The sequence below is a fragment of the Puma concolor genome, chromosome E3 (genome assembly GCF_028749965.1).
Source record: "Puma concolor isolate L17-30 chromosome E3, mPumCon1.1.hap2, whole genome shotgun sequence".
Taxonomy (NCBI): Eukaryota; Metazoa; Chordata; class Mammalia; order Carnivora; family Felidae; genus Puma; species Puma concolor.
The window spans coordinates 5017184-5040000 of NC_141682.1; the positions used below are offsets into that span (position 1 = coordinate 5017184).

A 22817-nucleotide genomic window follows, 5' to 3' on the forward strand; every position below is an offset into this window, starting at 1 on the left:
CAGGGCCTCTCTGTTTCCTCCCCTCTCTGAGGCTCTGTCTCCCCCCCCCCCCACCCCCAGGAGCCTCTCCTTCCTCCTGCCCTGTGATGGGCAGAGTCCCCCAAAGCTTGTCCGTCCCAGGACACCAAGTGGTGCAGCCACACAAAGGCCCCACAGTCCACCACCCAGCCGGCGCGTCTGAGGTCAAAGTTAGGCTTGGGACGCTCCCCCCAGTGTACTCCCCCTCTGCCCCACACCTGTGGCTTCAGCAGCAAGGTGTGCTCAGGCAGACCGCCCGCTATTCTGTGAGACTAAAAGCTAAGCTCCTTGATGGGAGCCTTACTTTATAGTCAGATAAATAGAATCCCCTGCTCTTACGACCTCGCCTGATCTGGTTGCTTCCAGCTCAGCTCTCCACTGGATCCAGACTGGGTGCTCGGGGGCCTTGCCAGCCGCCTCAGACTGGCCACGCCTCTGCAGATGACCCTCCTCTGGGCCTTCGTCATCTTCGTGCCTACTCAGGAGCAGTGCTAGGCTGTCCCAAACAGGTCACGCTTGGGACTCTTCATGTCCTGAAGTCACCTGGCCTTGACCCTTCCCGCCACCTAAGCCCAGAGCTGCCGGGGTTCGGAGCTGGCTGCCCCAGGGCCTGTAGGCACGGAACCTGGGCGTGACCTAGGGCGGGGCCCCTGCCAGGCGGTCCTCTCCCCACAGGGGTGCTGGAGAGCCAGACCCCCAGGCTCCAGTCTTGATTCCCTGCCTCCTCTCCCCTTTGCTCCATCACACAGTGATGTTTGAAAGCCGCTTGGGTTTTATGAACTCACAGTCCTGGTCAAGTCCTGGCCCCTGCCCTTCTCTGGCCACCTCTTCCTGTGGGTTCTCAGGTCCTCCATGGCACCCCCGCTCTGAGGCCAACGGTTTTTCCACCCCTGCTTTTCTCTTATTCTCAGCGGGGATTCCTGATGGGGTGTTCCCTCACACACCCGCACACGGCTGAGTGCAGGGCCCAGTGCTCATGCCTGTTCTCTGAAGCACTCAGGTGGTGGGGAGGGCAAGGAGACGGAGCCTTCACTCGGGCCCCTGGTTCAACAGGCCCCAAGAGTTAGGGCCTCGGATTGAGCCGTGAAAGCTGATGGGAGGTGCCAGGACTGAGTGGGGAGAGATGAGCAGGGGTGGGGTCCAGCAAGAGCTTAAAGCGTGCCTGGACTCCGCTAAGGGGCTGTCCCCACCCACGCGGAGAAGCCAGTTAGGTCCATTTGCATTTACTGCTGGGGTTCTCAAAACTCGGAATTGCAATCCTGCCTGGGAGCCACAGAGAGCCCTCACGAACAAGTATAAATGTAAACAAGGCGTCACTATTCCATACCAGAGGTAATTGGGAACCGAGAGAGACTTGGTGTCATTTTTGGCAAGATGGGCTGGGGTCTACACGTGCCCAAGTCCTGCGAGTTGTCTGAGAGGGGCAGCTGACGGGAAATAGAAGGAACCTCCGAGGAAGGAACCCAGTTCCGCTAAAGGCCTCTGCCAGCGTGAGTCAGCCTGCAGAGCTACGGGGATCGGGAGAGCAAGCAGGCCTGCATCAGGGGCCGGTCCACCCTCCACCCAGCTGCTTATAAAGCCGGAAGGAAAGAGGGGAGAGGTGGCTGGCAGTACGTCCCGGGGTAAGGCCTGCCTAGGCCTGTGCACCTACACCCGGGAAGAGTAGGAAGCAGCAAGAACAGAGCAGCAGAGACCCAAATTGGACGTTGCCACTCAGCCCAACCAGCGGCTGACCTACTGTCACTGGGAAGGGGCTGGTGGAGGTGAGCTGGGCACAGGGAAGCAGCAGCCCCTCCCAGACACGTCGGGCTACCCTCGGCTTGAGCTTCTCCGGAACCATGCCACCTGCACTGGTCTCCGGGACAGAGGTAAGGGACACAGAGTCTCCAGGCGCAGAGGAGAGCAAGTCACAACTATGAGGTGCAGCCTGCGAGCCACGGGCCAGGTGCTGGGGGAAGCGGAGGTGGGACAGGTGGCATTTCAGCCAAGCTTGGAAGGCGGCCAGAAGCCGGGAGGCAGTGGGGCAGGCGAGACCTGACCCGAGCAAGAGGAGGTGGGGAGTTTGGGGCCAGTGGGGGGATGGGGGCCGTCCTGTGGCCGGAGACTCATACCACGGTAGGGCCTGCATGGAGGCGAGCAGCCACCAAAGGCAGCAGGCGGAGGTGGGTGATGACTTACCAGGACGGATGTGGGGCCACGGCAGGGGTCCACAAAGTGTCTTAGTCTACTTGAGCTCTTCTAACAAAGATACGACAGGCCAGGGGGCTGAAACAACATTTATTTCTCACAGTTCTGGGAGCTGGAAGTTCAAGATCAAGGCGTTGGCAGAGTCAGTGTCTGGTGAGAACCTGCTTCCTAGTTCATAGCCGGTACCCTGGCTGTGTCCTTCTTCAGTGGAAGGGGCAAGGAAGGTCTCTGAGGACCCTTTTATAAGGGCACTAATCCAGGGGCGCCTGGGTGGCACAGTCAGTTAAGCATCTGACTTTGGCTCAGGTCATGACCTCGAGGTTCATGGGTTCGAGCCCCGCATCGGGCTCTGTGCTGACAGCTCAGAGCCTGGAGCCTGTTTTGGATTCTGTGTCTCCCTCTCTCTCCGCCCCTCCCCCACTTGTGCTCTGTCCCTCTCTCTCTCAAAATAAATATTTTTTTAAGTTTATTTATTTATTCTGAGAGAGAGGAGGAGAGAGAGAATTCCAAGCAGGCTCCGCACTGTCAGTGCAGAGCTCAGTGCAGGGCTTGAACTCACAAACCGAGTGATCATGACCTGAGCCAAAATCAGAGTCAGATGCTTAACCAACTGAGCCACCCAGGCACCCTTCAAAAATAAATAAACATTAAAAAAATTTTTTTTAAATAAGGGCACTAATCCTGTTAGGGCCCCACCCGTAAGACCTAGTTACCGCCCAAAGGCCCTGCCTCCTAATGTCATCACATTGGGGATTAGGTTTCAACATATGAGTCGAGGCGGGGGGGGGGGGGGGGGGGTGTTGAGGTGGGGGACACAAATGTTTATTTAGTTCATAGCACAAGGTGATAGAGTCCAGCCGTGGAAATAGGGATTTCTGCTGTGTGGGAGGAAGCCCATCAGTCTGGGAACATTCCCTGGTTCTTTGATGATCCTTGACACCAACTATAAAGGACTCTGCCCATCATCCTTCCAGAGGGAGCCCCTCCCCACCCCAGCTCCAACCCCCACCCCAGATGCCACTCCTGCCCAGTCGGTCCTCTGAGTCCCTTCTAGCCTCCCACCTAGAGAGTGCTGAGGCCAGCCGGGAGGGCAGAAAGGGGGAGCAGGCAGAGAAGACAAGAGTGTCCACTTAACAGGGGCAGAGGGTTGAATCCAGGCCCCTGCAACAGAGCAGAAAGGAACAGGCAAGGGTGGGGTCTAGACCGCAGACAGACAGGGCAGAGGGGGGTGACAGATGCTTTCCTTGACCAAACTTTTAGTGGGAGTTCAGCTCAGGCCCTGACTTCCAGCTTCCGTGCCTGTCTGTGTCACCCAGTTTTAGAAAAATCCGGTCACGTCAGTTTAGCCAGAATCCTCACCCTTGATGTTTCTTCCGTCTTCGTAAATTTCCACCCACCAGCTTCCCCCTAGCCCCTCCTTGGCTGTGAAGTCTTCCCTCCTCCTTGCTAAAACCAGATTCTGGTCCAGTGCTGTTCTGAGGTCTCTTTTCCCCTATTGCATTGGGCCCTGAATAAAAGCTGGTTTTACTGCTTTCACTGTCGTCTGGCTCTGGTTCTTTTTAGTGGTGGCACTTGTGCTCTCTCCCCACACTGGGCATGTGGGGGTTGGGTGGGAACTTTGGTCAGCACCCCTCTGTTCCAGGCTCCTTGCCAGGAGGAACCCAGGAGGGCTTCCCGCAGGGGGAGACACTTGGGCATGTCCTGAGAGCCCAGTGGGAGTGAACTCTGCCCAGACAAGTCCCTGAAGGCAGTGGCATGCATATAGGTGGGTCTGTTCAGAGGTGGCACCTGCCCCAAGCACCTGTGGACCTCACAGAATTCCAGATGCACCCACATGCCTGTGCCCCTGCTGGTGAGCCACAGGAAGGCTGACACACAGAACAAGTCTCATGACAATCACTGGGGGTGCTGACAGCCTCCTCAAGGCCATCATCCCCTTGGAGGGCCGCTGGTAAACTGGATTTTATGACTACATCTTTCCAGGCACCCAAACTGTCACAGATGCGTAACAGTGACACGGAAGCTGTATTAATGCCAAAGTCTATATGATTTGAGGGACACCACTTGATTTCTTGCATTTTTTATGTGTTTTTAAGGGAATGACTTCTGGGGCGCCTGGGTGGCGTCCCACTTCGGCTCAGGTCATGATCTCACAGTCTGTGAGTTCGAGCCCTGCGTCAGGCTCTGTGCTGACAGCTTGGAGCCTGGAGCCTGCTTCGGATTCTGTCTCCCTCTCTTTGCCCCTCCCCCACTCATGCGCGCCCGCTCTCTCTTTTTAAATAAATTAGTTACTTCTCCAGGGGGATTGGGGAAATCTGTCTGAGATTTTGTTCAGCCACGAGTAACAGGAAAGCCCACCAAAGCAACAGTGTATGCAAACCAAGGTGTTACTGTCCTCGGGTCCAGGGCTCCTCCAGCAGCTCCCCAAGGCCGTGGACAACCTCCCCTCACCACGCCCACACCCACCCGTTCCTCCCCTCCCCTGCCCTGACCGAGCCACTCAGCAGCCTCTGAAGCCACGCTGCTGGGGCAAGAGGCAGAAACCATCAGTGCACAGGTTACACGGCGTTGTTCAAATTTGATTTGTCTTTACATGTTTATTTATTGCACCACTGATCGTTTACGTATTCCTAAAACACGAAGATAAGTTGAGAGTAAACTGGGAAGGTAAGTTAAGTTTTAGGGCCTGGCCGAATGTGGTAGAAAGAAGCCTCAAAGATTTTTTTAAAAGGCCAAAGAGAATGTGAAAAGCCTTTTGTTCTGAGGTAAGGGATTCACATGGCTCCTGTAGGTCACGCAGGACAGAGGTGGTTTAAGGGGGTGCTGGGGAAGGACCTCCTATAACTGCGCATCCGTTCTGGGCAGTTGTTACCTGGTGGCTCTTCCCACAGCTTCGGCTTCTCCTCCGCGTGCTCTGATGGCATCGAGAAGTTCTCTCTGCGGGCTGCAGGCCTCCAACACGGATCCCGCACTTGCCACCCTTTCAACAAGGACAGAGCAGGCCTCGCGTTCAGAGCTTCCGCCGGGCACCGGGGTCTCCCCTGAAGGTGACAACACTGTTTATGTTGACAGCTGCTTTCCACTGGTGTCAAACTGACGAGGCTTTCAGCCTGCAGCGTTCATCTTTTTAAAATACACTACCCGCACTTCCGGGTTCCGGGCCAGCCTGTAAGGGGCTTGCAGGCCGCTGCTCCGTCCTCACAAGAAAAAAAGTGGAAATCAACGATCCGTCTCAGATCCTTCAGAGAATCAAGGTCACAGCTCAAACTGCTGCCCCTAAAATCAGAGAGACAGACGGCAGACACAGAAAATCTCAGCTTCCAGGAGCAGAAACGGCCCTGGAGCCAGCGCCTGGACAGGGAGACTTAAACTCTTCGTGATCAATGGCTAGAAGCTCAAGAGGGCTCAGCTGATGCTAAAAACCTCCCCCCGGGGGACGGGGGTGGAAGGGGGGTGGTGGTGGTCCTCTTAGAAGATAAGCTTTGGGGCGCCTGGGTAGCTCAGTCGGTTAAGCGTCCGACTTCAGCTCAAGTCATGATCTCACGGTCCGGGAGTTCGAGCCCCGCGTCGGGCTCTGTGCTGACCGCTCAGAGCCTGGAGCCTGTTTCAGATTCTGTGTCTCCTATCTCTCTGACTCTCCCCCGTTCATGCTCTGTCTCTCTCTGTCTCAAAAATAAATAAACGTTAAAAAAAAAATAAAAAAAAGAAGATAAGCTTTACCTCCTGGAGCCCGACCAGGTTCTCACAGTGACGATCAAAGAAACATCTCAGATTCCCAGCAGGGGGAGGGGAGATGGTGCCATGTTTATTTATGTATTTACTTATTCTCACTTTATTTAGTCTTACTTTTTTTCTTTCAGAGAGAGAGAGGGAGTGGGGGAGAGGGGCAGGAGACAGAGAATCTCAAGTAGGCTCCAGGCTCAGCGAGGAACCCGAGGCAGGGCTGGCTCCCACGACCCTGGGATCATGACCTGAGCCGAAATCAAGAGTTGGACTCTCAATGAGCTGACCCACCTGGAGCTGTGGAGATGTTTTTAAATACATCCAGAGCACCCTGTTTTGTTGTTGTTGTTGTTTGTTTGTTTTGTTTTTTTTAGGGTGTTTCTGACAGAGAGAGAGCACAGAAGGGACAGAGAGAGAGAGAAGGAGAGAGAATCCCAAGCAGGTTCTGTACCATCAGCGTGGAGCCTAATGTGGGGCTTGAACTCACAAACTGTGAGATCATGACCTGAGCGGAAGTCAGGTGCCTAACTGACAGAGCCATGCATGTGCCTTGCACTCTGTTCTTCTTAACAGAGTCTGCTCTTGAGGGAAACTATTTTACTAGAGCCTAAGCAAACAAGTGGAAGAGGAAAATACCCAACTCCAGCCTCCTCTAGCCTTTGTATTCCAGGAGAGGGAACCTGAGAGAGGTTGGTCAAGTTCACAGCCCACAGGCACAGGTTCACTACAAGCCTGCGACCTAATGGTCAGGATATAGAACACTTCCTCTCCCTGACACCACACCTTCACATCAGTAGAGATTCTCTATGATAACTTGGGAACACAATGGAGAACCACATGTCTCAGACCTTATTCTAAAAGAAGTCTCTAGGGGGCACTTGGGTGGCTCAGTCGGCTGAGTGTCCGACTTAGGCTCAGGTCATGATCTCACGGTTTGTGAGTTCGAGCCCCGTGTCAGGCTTTGTGCTGACAGCTCAGAGCCTGGAGCCTGTTTCGGATTCTGTGTCTCCCTGTCTCTCTGCCCCTCCCCTGCTCATGCTCTGTCTCTCCCTCTCTCTCGAAAATAAATAAACATTAAAAAAAATTAAAAGAAGTTTCTAGGGGGTGCCTGGGTGGCTCAATCAGTTGAGCATCAGGTTCAGGTCATGATCTCACAGTTCGGTTCCTTGGGTTCCAGTCCCACATCGGGCTCTGTGCTAACAGCTCAGAGCCTGGAGCCTGCTTCAGATTCTGTGTCTCCCTCTCTTTCTGCCCCTCCCCTGCTCACGATCTGTCTCTCTATCTCTCAAAAATGAATAAATGTTCAAAAAAAATTTTTAGTAAGTAAATAAATAAATAAATAAATGAAGTCTCCAGAAAAATCCAAAGACAACAGGGGAGACAAAACAAGGAGACCAGAGGAAATTTTCTCCTCTAATGCCTACAGCAATGGCAACAGTAAAAACAGCCTGGCTCCTAGCCAGCTAAGCATAAAGCCTCACACCAAAGACCTACTTAACTCAGTTCCTTTTACCTAGGACATCATGTTCACTTCTTAACAACAACAGCAAAATTACAAGGCGTACTACAAAACAAAAGCACAGTTTGAAGAAGCAGATCCAAATACAGTAGAGAGGTTAGAATAATCAGGATAGAAATTTAAGACAACTATGGTGAATATGTTAAGGACAATAATGGAAAAAGTAGCCAACATTAAAAAACAGATGAGTAATGTCAGCAGACAGATGGAAACTAAGAAAGTATCAAAAGGAGGGGCACCTGAATGGCTCAGTCGGTTAAGCGTCCGATTCCAGCTCAGTTCATGATCTTACCGTTTGTGAGTTCAAGCCCCACATTGGGCTCTGTGCTGACAGCTTAGAGCCTGGCACCTGCTTCGGACTCTGTGTCTTCCTCTCTCTCTGCCCCATCCCATGGCTTGTGCTCTGCCCTTCTCTCACTAAAATAAATAAACATTAAAAAATATGTTAAAAAAGAAAATAGACCTGGATGGGCCTATATTGTAAAGTCAGGGCACCCATTAAAATTTTTTAAAGTATATTTGATATACCAAAAGAGGAGAAATAATGCAATAACACAAAATGCTTAAGTAACACCAGTGAGTGCAGAAAAAGAGTGGAAAACAAAAAAATTTAAAGAACAAAGGCAAAACATAGAAAACAGTAGTGAATGTAGTAGCTATTAATCCAACGATATCAATAGTCACCTTAAAATAAATTTATTTGGGGGCACCTGGGTGGCTCAGTCAGTTATGCCTTCGACTCTTGGTTTCTGCTCAGGTCATGATCTCACAGTTCGTGAGTTCAAGCCCCACATCAGGCTCTGTGCTGACAGTGTGGAGCCTACTTGGGATTCTCTCTCTCTCCTTCTCTCTGCCTCTCCTAAATAAATAAATAAATAAATAAATAAATAAATAAATAAACAAACAAACTTTAAAATAAAATAAAATAAATTTATTTCAGCTAAAAAGAGACCAGATTTGGGATTCCTAGCTGGCTCAGTCGGTAGAGAATGCAACTCTTGATCTTGGGGTTGTGAGTTCAAGCCCCACATTGGGTGTAGAGATTACTTAAAAATAACATCTTTAAATAAGTAGTGATCAGATTTAAAGATAATTGCTAAGTAATTGGTAGTACACGTGGTAGGTCCATATGGCAAACACGTGTCACAAAGCATTGGTCCAGGGGCCACAGACCGGGCTTAACCAGAGGGGGAAACATTGGATTAGCATTTTAGGACCATCGTCACAACAATGTTTGAGAAGATGGATTGGAAGGGGCCAGAAGCTGAAGGCAGGTATGTCTGATTGAACACAGGGGACTGACGTCATGCATTTATAACATTTCCCTCCCAGAATGCCCCTGAAGAGAAGGAAAGGATAGACATCCACAAGGACAAAGACAACCAGAAGGAACCATCAGTGGATGAGCAGTTCCAGCACATGGGTGGCAGACAGAGGTGAGAAGGGTGGCCTGACCCACCAGAGCGGCCGTGGGACAGGGACCCCAGATACCCACAGAGAAGCAGAGGCCTGTGGTTATTGCTTTTAGCACAACCAAAAATGATTCTTGAATACTGAAGAAGCCAGGAAGGAGTTGGGATGAAAATTGGGGCCTTAATTTCAAAGCAAAACTTGGTGCACAATTAAACGAGTGTATGGGAGATAAAAGATGGCTGGAAATTGTTTGCAGCCCTTCCCATGGTGCGGCAGGACCTATTTCCTTCCCCTTGACCTGGGCAGGGATTGAGACTTGGTCTGATGAGTGGTATCTGCAATAAATAACATTGCACAACTTCTAAGCTCCATCATAAGAAGCCTAGTAGATCCCAAGCTCTGGTCTCTTGGGACCCAGACCCTCTGCTGAGAAACACCAGGTCACATGGAGAGGTTATGTGTAGGTGCTCCAGGGGACAGCCCCACTGAGCTCCCAGCTGATCACCAGTATGAACCACCAGCCTCATGATGAACCTGTGCCTCAGCCCCACTGGGCCATCAGATGTCATCATACAGAACAGAAGAGGCACCCAGCTGAGCCCAGGCAACCTGTGAACTGTGAGAAATAACAAAGCATCTTTTGTTTTTAGCCACTGTTTCGGGGTGGAATATTGCACAATAGTTAACTGAAACAAAGGGCATTAGGAAAAGCAAGGGGCATCTAGAAGGGCTCCTGGGTTTGTGTCTCAATGCCTCCAGGTAGTTGGTGCTCCAAATCTCGGAGACCAATGGGTTCTCAGGTCTGAGAGAGATGCCTACATGGGGACTAATGTTATAGGCTGCGATGGAGTTGGCTGGGACCCTACCACATCCCACCTGCAAGGAAGGATCCTAAGGGCATAACTAGGCCCTTCTACCATCTGGGGGCCTCACAATCTTTATTTCTACAATGTCTAAATTTTTTAACATTGAAATATTAGAAAGCCTTATCTCACAGAACGTCCAACCAGAGAAGAGCTTGCATTCAAATCTTCCTTGCTTTATTTTTTTTTAAATTAATGTTTATTTATTTTTGAGAGACAGAGACAGAGACAGAGAGCGAGCAGGGGAGGGGAAGAGAGAGAGAGAGAGAGAGAGAACGACACAGAATCCAAAACAGACTCCAGGCTCTGAGCTGTCAGCACAGAGTTCGACACAGGGCTTGAACTCCTGAACCATAAGATCATGACCTGAGCTGAAGCCAGACTGAGCCACCCAGATGCCCCAAATCTTCCTTGCTTTAGATGCAACATATTCCAGGGGCTATCTCGCCTATTGTATTGGACACACAATAGCTCAGAACCATAGACACTCTGGCTCTCATCTTACAGGCAAGGAAAGTTGTCACATAGCAATTGGTGGCCGGAATTCCAATCCCCAAGTCCTCCCTGGAGGAACATCACTATTTCGTAAAAGATGCCTGACTCAAAGGAGGCAAAGACCGAGAATCAGCATCAGGCTCTGTTCTGTTTTATACATTTGATTTTATCATATTCCCTGGAGATTTTCCATTTTAGGGACTTCTGGGCTTAGAATTCTCTTTCCAGCTCTTGATATAGCACAGATATAGCCCAAGGGTCAGTCCAAAGGAGATACTTACCTAATTGCTAAAAACGCAAAATGACACCCTGCTGTACTGTTGTGATTGTGACTAACACATCACAAAGGGACAGGAAGGATTTCACACCAGGGTCCCTCTGTCTAGCAATAGTCCCTAAAATACAGGAGACAAGGAGCCCTCTACTGACTCCCTCACAAAAACAACCTGATCCCTACCTTTTGCAAACCCTTGCAGATAAGGTCATTATATGAAAAATTAAAACTAGTCGTATTCTTGATAATCTTGTGAGGTTTTATTTTATTTATTTATTTATTTTTAAATTCACATTGTGTTTTTTCACTTGATATGCCAGCCTTGAGTCTGGACCCCTTTACAAGATTCCCATGCATTAAGAAATTTCTTTTTGTTTTTAAGTTTATTTATTTATTTTGAGAGAAAGAGAGAGGGAGACAGCACAATGGGGAGGGGCAAAGAGAGAGAGAGAGAGAGGGAGAAAGAGAATCCCAAGCAGGCTCCATGCTGTCAGCGCAGAGCCTAACTCCGGGCTCGATTTCACAAACCGTGAGATCATGACCTGAGCTGAAATCAAGAATCAGAGGCTTAACCGACGGAGCCACCCAGGTGCCCCAAGAAATTTCTTTTCTTAACGGTCATGTCTCTGCATTTTCCTTTCACGTCTCCCAACACAAGTGACTTAGGCCTACCTGGTTGCCAGCACAGAAGGGAAGAAGAGTGATCTCAACACTGAAAAGCAGCCTCCCACAGTGAGTGAGGGCACAGCTAAAGTGAATATGGCGACCACTGACTCAAGTCAAAGAACCAATGGACATGGCAGAAATAACAGGTAGCAGGTGGAGGGGAGCCCTTGCCAGGGCCGAGGAGATGAGCCTCCCTCCCTGCTACATACAGCCCTGGGCCCTGGCGTATCATGTGTCTCTGCAACTGGGACCCCCCCCCCCCCCCCACTCCTGACACAGGAATCGAACTGTGGGACGCAGCCCTGGGAGCTGTGAATGGGGATGAGCTGAGGGTGGCTTCCTAGCTCCACAGACAGGGGCTCAGGATGTGGGGACGCTGGAGTGGGCGTGGCAGCCAGGGGCCCTAGGAATTCTGGGTAGGGCGGGTGGGTGGACAGCGCCGCTTCCGGACCAGGCCAGCCCATGGCCCCCACCGAGGATCTGCGCATGACATTTGTTTTAGGTAAAAGTACAGGGGTGAGAGACGGCTCAGGCGCCATGGCTCCTGTCCCCCTGGGGCGTTGAGGAGGGTGTCTATTCCTTTCGCTGCTGCTCAGACCGCTGGTAGGGGTGGAGGCGGGCGGTAGCAAGGACTGGGGACCAGGCTGGCTTGTGGTTAGGTGGCAAAAGCAAGGTGGGGGACAGCCGGGTGATGAGGGCAGGGATTGGGGTGGGCAGGCCTCCCGGGGGACAGGGCCTGACTCATGGGGCTTTCCAGGAGCTATATTTGGCTGGGCTTAGATGCCTGTTGGAATGGACAAGTCAGGTAGAGGTGACAGAGGTGCTGAAAAGTTCTGGGGAGAAGTCAAGGCTGTACATAGGAAGAATCTGAGAGTCTGGGGCCAATGGATTCCACAAAATCCAGTCCCTAAGCTCTCTCTCTCATTCCACCACCTGTCTCCCGTAGCACCTACCTCCCAGCGATTCCCAGACTCACTGTTCCTAATCACACCTGGTCCCCTCTGGCTCTGATCTATCGCGCAGTGTGACTTCCATCCTGACCACCTCCCCCTCTAGTGTCTCCAGGCCTCACCTCCAGGCAGATGCCTGCTGACTCAGCAAGACTTCTGGGAGGCCACTTGGCTCCCCATGTTGGAGTCCGTTGCTCTGTCCCCTCACCCCCCATGTGTGACCATTTAGGTGTGTGTCCCTCTCCTACTGGGCTGTGAGCTCTTCAGCAATGCCTCTCAACACCTGGGGCCTGCCTGTCCTGCACTCCGACCAGGCCCCTCCCAAGACACGGCCTCCGCCTACCAACAGGCTTGGCCTGTCTTCCCCGGTCTTCCGTTCCCCAGAGGCGACTGCAGAGAGCAGGTATGTGCCAGTGGTCACTCAAGGAGACGGCCGGGGGAGGCCGGTGGCGGGCGAGCAGCACAGGAGGGGGGTGGAAGCAGAGGTCTCGGGCAAAGCCCCGCAGAGGCGAGGAAGCTTCCACCTCCCCCTGGGGCTCCAGCGTTGTCCAAATGTGAGGAAGGGAGCGGGGCTTCCACAAGTCTTCTGAGTCGGCTTAGGGGACACTTCACCTTCTCTGAGACAGTGGATGATGGGAGAGCCACTGGCGCTTGTGGGGGAAGCCAGCCAGCCAGGATGGCAGGAGCCCACACGTCTGTAGAACCATCTGCCCAAGGACAGGTGGGCAGAGAATCAACATCCGCCCAGGCCTCTCCCTGCCTCACACAGATCCACTCACCCCCCACGTGGATTCTACTCGGCGAAGAACACGGATGACAGAGACCTGGGGGTATCACCTATCGCCCCTGATGCCGCGGTTGGGTTTGAGGCCCTAGCTTATGCCTCTTATCCGCAGATCCCTTGCCTTCAGCATCTCTGCTGGTCGAGGGGGCCCGTCTGACAGGATGACTCAGACCTTCACCCTGGAGGGGTCAGAGCCCCAGTTGAAAGATCTAATGCCCCATCCCCTCAGCGAATGGTTACTCGGGGAAATGGGTCTGTCGGTGTAAAGACAGAGGAAATCACTCACTGTAAACAGAGGCGGAGCGAGGGGAGACGGGCCACTTCTGAATTGATTTAAAGCTTGTCCTTAGGAGATGCCAAAACTGGCCTCCCCGAGCGTCTGTCCTCTGGCCCCCATCCCTCCCAGCAAGGTTATATGGAATCAGCTCCTCCGAGGCCAAGGGGTTCAGGTTAGAAAGAAGAGTCTGGGGTGAGGGCGCTGAGCATGGGACTTAATAAGCCGTCCCTTGCTCCAGAGCAACCAGGAAAATGCTTTGTAGAGATGAAACGGGGGGCCAGACGCAAAATCCAGCAGGGAAAACAGAGACGAGACAATGCATTTCTTCATTTTAATTTATTTTTCAATTTCTGTTTCTCACTTACCAACACATTCGTAAAATGTAGCAGGCTGTGTTAGTAAAGGAGAAGCAGGGAGCAAAGAGAGGTGCGGGATCTAAGCAGCTGCACACGGGGGGGGGGGGGGGGGTGGGGGAAGGTGGTGGTCAAGAGCAGGAAGCACTTGGGGGCAGAAGGGGCGGGGCGCCTCCACCGTCCGCCTTCCCGCAGGCGTGGGCATCGCCGATGCTCTTACAGACCCCCAGATGGTTTTGTAAACGTTGTAGAGAGCACTTCTGTTGCTTCCAAACTTCGTCCCCCAACTTCTCCCTCTGACTCCCCCTGCCCCCCACCCCCGCAGCCATCCCCACCACTGCAGCCACGAGGCAGGGTCTTCCCGAGCCAGCCCCCTGCAGAGCCGGGCCCAGGAAAACCCTGCCCCTGGGTCTCAGGGCCCCAACCCCATAGCCTCAGTCCCTGGGCCAGCATCTGAGAAGCCTAAAGCGGCTGGATCCCAGGGAGGTCAGGGTGGGGCTACCTTGGAGCTCTTTCCCCAAGGGGAACACTCCCCTGGACCTTGGAGAGCATTCCCAGAATGCCCTCTGCTTCAGCCGCGGGCTCCTATTCAAGAGGTCACTGACAGGCCACCGTGGGCATGGGGACTTGGCAGCATGGAGGGCTGCCGCTTGCTGGAACCCTGGGTTAACCTGGAGGGAGGTTTTACCTTCCGCCCAGAGAAGGGCTCCCTGGCATTTGTGCACTAACCCAGTGGACACTCTGACCCTGTGCTTATGAACACAAACATTTTAATCAGGATTACATCCACCCTGATGAATTTTCATTCTAGAAAGTACTTTCAAGGCAAACGCCATTGAGGACAATCTAATGCCTTGATGGTTTTCTACAAAGTGCAGATAACTTTCCTTTCTCCCCCATTTCTTTTCCTCGAAGTCATTTTCACCAGGATCAAATCCTATTCGTGTGCGTTTCGCCACAGGTATCCGACTCCCGGGTTAGTGTTCGATGCGTGTCAAATGTCACCAACTGTCACACGTGTCACTGGCAGTTTTTTTTTTTTCCTGTGGCTGTCACTTCAAGAAAGTCCAGTTTTCTGGGGGAAGGGCTCTAGCGGACTCCTCACGGACCGGTACCCAACAACGAATTTGTGCGGCGTGCTGTCTGTCCTGGTGTGCCACACCTGTGCCCTTTGGCCCCAGCGGCTTTTCTCGAGGAGCCTTTCCGAGGGTCCGTGCGTAACCATGGCCTACCCTCAGCTAACCAGGGACAGAGCCGGGAGCCCTTCCGCAGCCGGCTTCCAGGAGGTGCGCGCACACCACGGGACAGGGCGGGAGGAACCTGCGCCCTCACCGACCCCGGCTCCTCCCCCCCCTCCCCCCGTCACCCACCCCCTCCCCGCCGGCCACGGTCACGGCGCCTTGTCCGCGGCCCCCGCCGCCTGCTCGGGGCGCGCGGGGCCGCTGGTGGCCGCGCGCGTGCTGCGGAGCAGGCCCAGGCCCCGCGATCGGCCGGCGCCGTGCAGCTGGCGCTCGTGGCGGCGGATCTGCACCTTGTGCCGGAAGCGCTCGCCGCAGTCCTCGCAGACGTAGGGCCGCTCGCCCGAGTGCGTGCGCCGGTGGCGCAGCAGGTTGGACGAGACGCTGAAGCGCTTGCCGCAGTCGCCGCAGGCGTAGGGCCGCTCGCCCGTGTGCGTGCGCTGGTGCTGCACGAGCGCCGAGCTCTCGCTGAAGCGCTTGGCGCAGTAGGAGCAGGCGTAGGGCTTCTCGCCCGTGTGGATGCGCTGGTGCGTCACCAGGTTGGAGTGCTGCGAGAAGCCCTTCCCGCACTCGCCGCAGCGGTGCGGCCGCTCGCCCGTGTGCGTGGCCTGGTGCCGCACCAGGTCCGTGCTGCGGCTGAAGCCCTTGCCGCACTCCCCGCAGATGGTCGGCCGGTCCCGGGCGCGCCGCCGCCGCCGCTGCCTGGCCGGGGTCAGGGCGGCGCTGCCCGCGGGGCCCGGGATGGCCACCACCGCCGGCGCGGCCACGGCCGGCAGCACCATGAGCTCCTGCAGCACCACGTAGCCCGGGGGGGCCACCACGACGGCGGCTGGAGCCCCCGGGGCCGAAGCCCCGCCGCCCCCTGCGGCGGGCACCAGCTCCAGCTGCAGCTCCGGCTGCACGGGGGTCAGCTCCAGCCGCACCTCCTGCTGCTGGGCTCCCAGCTCCACCGGGGTCAGCTCCAGCCGCACCTCCTGCTGCTGCTCCAGCTGCTGCTGCTGCTCCAGCTGCTGCTGCTGCTGCTCCAGCTGCTGCTCCAGCTGCTGCAGCTGCTCCTGCAGTTTGAGCTGCAGCTGCCGCTGTTCCTGTTGTCTCTCCAGCTCCTGCCGCTGCCTCTCCAGTTCCTGATCCGACCCCAGGTCAACTGGCATGAGCTCCAGCTCTACCTCTTCCTCCTCGTCTGGCTCCAGCAGAGGGGGCTGCTGCTGCTGTTGTAGCTGTTCCTGTTGCTGCAGCTGTTGCGGCTGCTGCTGCTGCTGCTGCTGTAACTGTTGCTGCTGCAACAGCTGCTGCTGTAACAGTTCCTGCTGCTGCTGCTGTAACTGTTGCTGCTGCAGGTGCTGCTGCTGTAACTGTTCTGCCTTCTGCTGCTGCTGTAACTGTTGCTGCTGCAGGTGCTGCTGTTGTAACAGTTCCTGCTGCTGTAACTGTTCCGCCTTCTGCTGCTGCTGTAACTGTTGCTGCTGCAGGTGCTGCTGCTGTAACTGTTCCGCCTTCTGCTGCTGCTGTAACTGTTGCTGCTGCAGGTGCTGCTGTTGTAACAGTTCCTGCTGTTGCTGCTGCTGCTGCTGCTGCTGCTGCTGCTGTTGCTGGAATTGTTCCTCCTCCTGCTGCTGCCCTGACTGTCCCTGCTGCTGCTGCTCCTGCTGCCACGGTTCCTGCTGCCTTAACTGCTTCTGTGGCTGCTGCTTCTGTAACTGTTGGTGCTGTGGTAACGGTTTCTGCTGTGGCTGCAACAGGTGTTGCTCTGGCACTTGCTGCTCCTCTGATTGTTCCTGCGGCGGCATCGGCGGCAGCTGTGGTTTCAGCTGCTGAGGTGGCACAGGTGGGGGGTTTTCCTGCAGGTGCTTCTCTTGTCGAGGCAGCCATTCTCGGTCAGCTTGCCGCTGTTGCTGCGGTCCTGGGGATCGGCTTTGTGGTCGCCGCTCCTGCCGTGGCTGTTGTTGCAGCGCTGGTTGCTGTTGTGACTGTTGTGGTTGCAACTCCGGCTGCCCCTGCTGTGCTTCCTCAGCCATTTCACCGGCCCCCGTCGGGGCTGAGCTTGCTGGCCGCGGTGGGCTGCCGTTCTCCTGAGCCTCTTCTTCCTCCTGACTCTCACTCCCACCGCTGCCACCTGTAGTGGAAATGGCGGGAAGCCAGGAGAGAAAAATCTACGGGCAGCTCTCAGGTGCAGACCCCCTGGACCTCCCAGCTCACCCGGCCCCATGGACAGCCACGCTAGGACACACTGTGAGCTCCCATCAGGGACCCAAAAGCACCGGCTCGGTTGACAATGGCAGTGTGGCAGGAACTGAATTGCCCAGAGGTGTGGGGTTGGCTTAGAAATGCGCCCGCAGGACTGCTGGTCACGTCACTCTGCACCCTGGCTGTTCCACCTCTCCCCCGCGCCTCCCTCCACACAGGCTCCACGCTTAGATCTTGGCAGTGACAAGAGCCTGGGTGCCTGGGGCTCCCCAGCACCGTTCCCTGAGAAGTCTCTCGTGCTTCACCGCCATCCAGTGGGAATCTGCGTACAAGCCGTTCGGACAGCTAAGCCACAAGCCCGTGCTGAACTCTGACCTCAGTTAGGGTCACACCTCACAGAAGGAAAACTTGCCTTCTCCGTAAATAATAACGCCTGGACGTATCACCACTAGCGGTCCTAAAAGTCACCGAAGTGTCAGAGACAGCACAAAGTTTCCAGCGGGAAGTCCTCCGTTCAGGCCCTAACTCTATCGCTTAGTAGCCGTTGACCTCCCGCACCACGGAGCCCTCCTTGTCAGTGACAGCTTCGGGATACCCACACTTCCAGCTTCACGGGCAAAGCCGGAAGGGCCCCGCCACCGCCTCTAGAACCTGGTGGGTGCTTGGAAAATGCCTCTCCCTGTGAGTTAGAAAATGAGTTTGCAAACTAACAAACACTTTAGCAGTACCAAGGATGCAACTAGCTCCGTTTGAAACAGCCTGAAGACTGGAAGTGTCTGAGACTATTACTCAGGAATGGAAAGGACTAATTCCATAGCCCCAAGTCAACATGGTGACTGGCCAGTTACGTCACCTCTGGGAACCTGAATTTCCCTGTCTGGAAAAAGGAGATAAACCCTTCCCAGGGACATAGCGAGAATGCCAGGGGGGAAACGTCTGGCCCAGGGTTGTGCAGGTGTAGAGGAAGCCCCACTACGTAAGAGTCGCTCTACTGTCACATTTCACTTTCCTGCACAATATCCACGTGTCTGTCTCTCATTTTGAGCATTCAGGCTGTGTTCACGGAAAATCCGAAGAGGCTCTCTCCATTTCCGAGTCTGATTTCCACGTCTGTTCTTCCTACGGCTTCGTATTTTCAGTTTTGTAACAGAAAGCAGAGGTTGGATGTTTTAAAATTTTGCTTTCCGGCCACTTTGCCAGGATTGTATTGATTTCATAAAACCAAGGGATATCTATATGAAAATAACTTCCTTTCAGAAAACTAGTCCTAATAACCTTTGCTTAGGCTAATGAATAAGTGAATGCATTTCTCATAAACACACACCAGTCGGGAGTATGCGTGTGGTGAGCGAAGACAGCCATGAAAACCTGTTCCCCCAGCAATGTCAAGGTCTGATTCACTGCAGCCTCCTGCCACCCCTTGAGGCACCAAGGAGCACCGTGCTTCTGTGTGAGTCCTCACGTTTCTAGCACAGCACTTGGCTGTGTGGCCAGTCCTGGCTTCTTACAGCAACACCAGCATTTTAAACAACGATGTTTTTAGTAAACATATTATTAAGTGTCACCTGATGTGCGTGCCCTCGCAAGACTTTTTCCAGTTAAATATTTGAGCCAGGAGAGTCGTTTAGCCACACATCCCAACACAGCCCCTCTAATTGCCTTGGTCCTTTTCATGCTGTTCAACCCTGGCCCAGCCCTCAGTCAGTGCCCTCAAAGCACAGAGAAGGAAAGTGGCCCCCAGGAGCATGACCACCATACAAAGTTTCCCCAGACCGTGTCCCAGAGGGAGAAGGCATCTTGAAAGGTTCTGCGGGGCCATATTTGCCTCTGGGCAAAAGGGGAGGAAGATGGATTGAAGCAGAGGTCAGGAAAAGTGGACAAGGAGAGAGAAGGCTACCGAGAAAAGAGAAGCAAGGGGTCCAATGCCTCAGGTACAAGGGGCAGTGGGAGAGAGCCCCTGAATTCAATCTTGAGAACTTGAGTCTGGAGCCAGGGACAGGTTGGGGAACAGTGGAGGCCTCCTGACCACTGGGGAAATAGCAGCAGCTCCCAGCCAGCACATACCCAGGGTCCAGGCATGGTCTGAGAATATCTGCATCGTCAGGGAGCCCGTCACAGGCACAACCACAGCCTGATACAGCCGCCTCGGAAAACCCTGAGGGGAACCTGCCAGTGTCGCTCCAGGCAGCTGAACTCGGCCGCTGTGAGCGGCTGCAGCCTGCCCCAGCCCCACACCCCGAAACCACAGGTGAGCGCCCTTGCAGACAGCAGGCTGCCCACCACCCTGCAGCCCCCTCTCGCCCGCAGCAGGCCGGGCTCTGTCAGAACGTCCTCCGCGGGGCCTGAGGACTGTCTCCTGCTTTAGGTCAGAGCCACCTCCCTCTAGTCCCTCACCTGAGAGGGTGCCAGGCCCAGGGCCCCCATCTTCAAGACACCGAAGCTCCAGCACGAAGGTCTCGGTCGCTGGCCCCAGCTCCATCCTAGCGCTCAGACCAAGACCCCGGGGAGCCAGCTGTGCTGAGAGGAAGGAAGGAAGCTGTTCAGGTGGGCAGGAGTGCTGTGAGCCCCCAGCCCCGTGGCACTGACTGCCACAGAGCCCTCCACCTCAGCCTCGGGCCTCCAGAGCCAGGGGCCCCACCCTGGCTGGAAAGGAGGACAGTTGGAGTCACAGCTGGGGAAGGGAGGCGCAGGGCAGCCCGGAGCTCTGCTCCCAGGGCCCGTTCAGCACCCCCCCCCCCCCCCAGGGAGGCAGTTTCTCCATTCCTGAATTCTGGGATTCTGTGGGGCCCACACTCAGCCCCAGCCTTAGGGGGCAGCCGGTGCAACTGCTCCACTAGGATGGGGAGCTGGAGACCCAGCACGGACAGTTGAGGAAGTTTGCAGAGAAAACGGAGAAACCTCACGTTCCACTACCCCCCCTACAAAGCCCCGCCAAGCCTGTTCACCTCCCTGGTCTCTGGCCTCCTAGGCTGCTCTTGGGGTTCGGCCAGCGTTCCTAGGCCAGAGCACCAGCAACCCACAGAACCAGCCCTGGCCCAGGGGCTCCTGAAGTCGGGAGGGTTCCCCACCTCTCTCCTGCATCCCCCCTCCACTGGCCTTCCCGCCCCACGCCCCACCCCCGGCCCCTGCAGAGGTGTCCCCACATCCAGCCGGCCTCCCCTCTTAACAGGACAGCTCCAGGTCTCTGTGGGGGTCCAGTCGAAAAGACTGGAAGCGCCCCGAAGGTTCGAAGGTTCGCCGAGCCGTCCCGCCCAACGGGCCTCACCTGGCGCAGCATTTCCTGCCCCTCACCGCGGCCTCTGCACTAGGGGAGGTGTGTTCATGGTCAGCAGGGGCTGGGCAGCCAAGGCCAAATCGTCAGCCGGCTCCTTCCTGAGGCGCCTCCATCCAGAAAGAGCCGGGGAGGCGCCGGGCCACCCGGGGGCCTTTCTGGGCACTGCGGCGGCGGGCCTGTCGCTGTCAGGGCTGCCGAGGTCGCCCTGGGCCAAGAAAGGGGCAGAACGGAGTTCGCGAGCAGAAGTTGGTGTCGGGCACCCGTCCTGGGGGAAGGGGGCGGGGAGGAGGCTGGGCGCCGGGGGTCCGGTCCGAGGTCGGCGGGGGCCGGGCGACACCGGCCTCGGGTGGGCCGGGGGCAGCCCGGGTCCGGCCGGGTTCGGCCGGCGGCCACAGGTGCCCGGCGCCGGGGGGCGGGGGGGCAGGGGGGCGGCCCGCGCGGGGGTCCGGTTCGCTCGCCCGCCACCCCCCCGAGCGTGCGTCCGGCCGGCAGCGGGCGGCGGGCGGCGGGCGGCGGGCCGGACCGGGGGCGGGGGCGGCGGGGCCGGCACAGGAAGTCCCCCCGGCATCCGCATCCTGTCCCCCGCCCGCCACCCGCGCGCCCCGCGCCCCGGCCCCCGCGCCGCCGCCGCCGCCGCTCTAGGCCGCGGCGAGCTCGGTGGGCTTAACCCTTCCGGGCCCGGCCGCGCACCCGCGGGGGTGGCGAGACTGTCGCTGCCCCGAGGGGGGCGGGGCGGCTCCAGGCTCCAGGCTCCTGCTCACCGCCCCCCACCCCCGCGCCACCGTGGAGACGCGTGCGGTCTCAGGGCGCCCCTGGCCGGGCTGCTAGTTGTGGTTCATTAGCGCTCAATTAGATGACACTCACCTGATGGGGAGGCCCCATTCCGCCCCCAGCGGACCCCAAAGAGGCCTCCCCCTCCGCACCTTGAACCCCTCCTCCTGGAGCCCCGGATGGCGAAGGCAGGCCTGCGGGGGGCGTGGTGTTTGTGCCCGCTTGGACAGTGGGTCGGGACCCCAAAGGACCAGACCTTGTTAACTGAAGGGTAAGCCCGGCTGGCTCCCTCTGTGCACAAGGCAGGTGTATCAAGCCCCCTCCGCCGCCCCCAACCTCTGTCCTCCCCAGGCCCCCACCCCAGTAGCGCTGTGCAGAGGCCTCTCTGGACGTGCCAAGCTGACCCCTGCCTGGGGAGGCCTTACCTGACCATCTCCATATCCTATCAGCTTTGCCGCACTGTTCTAACCTGGAGAGTTCACATGAGAATCAGGATACTCCAATCCTCTTGAAAAACCCAAAGACCTGGTCTTGGAGAGCTGTTCCTGGGGTAGAGTCTGGGAATAGCCTCACTGGAGGGGGACACAGATGTCTTCCCTCCCTACCGTCTCCATGCTCACCTGGCCCCCCCCCTTGTTCCATTTTGGATACTTTCTGGCCCCACAGGCAGTGGAGTTTGGGGCTTCTCCTCCAGGCCTCTGAAAAGCTCCTCTCTCTGGGAGCTTGCCCCCAGACTGGGTGCTCCAGAGGACAGAGGGCCACCTCTGCCTCTTCGGGGGAACAAGTGCAACAGGAGCCCATCTTTGGAGGCAGAAAATTCTGGATTCACCATGGCCTCTTCCAGTTGGGTAACGAGGCAAATTATTACCTAGCATGTGTGGAACAGGGACCGCATGCTGCATGTCAGGAGTTGAAGGGTAAGTGAGCATCCCCCCTCTGGCCCGGCAGGTGTGCACCTTCACCTCCCCTGGGAGGGCTGAGCTGTCTCTGCCTCCTCCTTCCTCCCGGGAGACCTCACACCCAGACCATCCAGATGATCCACTCACTCCTTAAATCTTGAACCTCTCTCTCTCCGCTGGCTTCTTGCCAAGAGCGTTTGTTCATCCTTACAGCTCTCCCGTCTTAAAAACCAGGCAGCCCCTTCTCTCTCCTGCCCCCATGGCGGAACTTCCTGGAAAGATGCCCCATTGCAATCTGTCCATATCTCCGTCTACCTGTCCCTCCTTCCCCCTCTCCAGCTTGGCCTGGGCCCCATCACTCCACCTGGACAGCTCCCTCTCATGTCACCAGTGAAGTGACCTCCCTGTCACTAAATCTCTCATGCTATCCCACCTCTGGGAGGCTTTGGACACTTCTCCGGTGGCTGCTGAGAGGGACCACCCTTGGTTCCCACTTCCTCTGGGTCTGCCTCCTCTCTGATTCCTCCACAGACTCTGCTTCCTTTATATAATCAAAACCTGCATAAGTTGTCTTCCCACATCAACAGCTCCATCCGGAAGAGTCTTTCTCCTGTCCATGACTGAGCGCCTCACAAACAGTGGCCACCCTTTTTCTTCCTCTTTGTCCCTTTAACTTTGATCCAGGTAATACACAAAGCGAACTGAGTCAGTCAAATTGTTCTAGGAGGGTTTAGCAACAACAAAAATCTTTTCATTTCCAAGTCCACTTTCTTCTGATATTTTTTGCCATTTTTTTTTTAAGTTTAAAAACGTTTATTTATAGGGGAACCTGGGTGGCTCAGTTGGTTGAGCGTCCAACTTCAGCTCAGGTCATGATCTCATGGCTTATGAGTTCAAGCCCCGCATCCGGCTCTGTGCTGACAGCTCAG

The 22817-nt window shown here is 55.7% G+C and overlaps 1 protein-coding gene across 5 annotated transcripts; it reads right to left on the reverse strand.

Moving 5' to 3' along the window:
• Positions 1-14897: 14897 nt before the first annotated feature.
• On the reverse strand, positions 14898-20651 carry ZNF853 (zinc finger protein 853). Of its 5 annotated transcripts, XM_086692255.1 has the most exons (5): positions 20210-20650; positions 19339-19456; positions 16155-16873; positions 16029-16097; positions 14898-15995 (listed from the first exon to the last, which is right to left on the reverse strand). In XM_086692255.1, the coding sequence occupies exons 1-5, from the start codon at positions 20219-20221 to the stop codon at positions 14913-14915; spliced, it is 2001 nt and encodes a 666-aa protein (XP_086548381.1). In that variant the 5' UTR covers positions 20222-20650; the 3' UTR covers positions 14898-14912. The 5 variants fall into 5 exon arrangements, with proteins under 5 accessions (XP_086548381.1, XP_086548378.1, XP_086548380.1 ...); XM_086692252.1 differs by having other exon boundaries at positions 16029-16873; positions 20210-20651; XM_086692254.1 differs by having other exon boundaries at positions 14898-16097.
• Positions 20652-22817: the final 2166 nt, after the last annotated feature.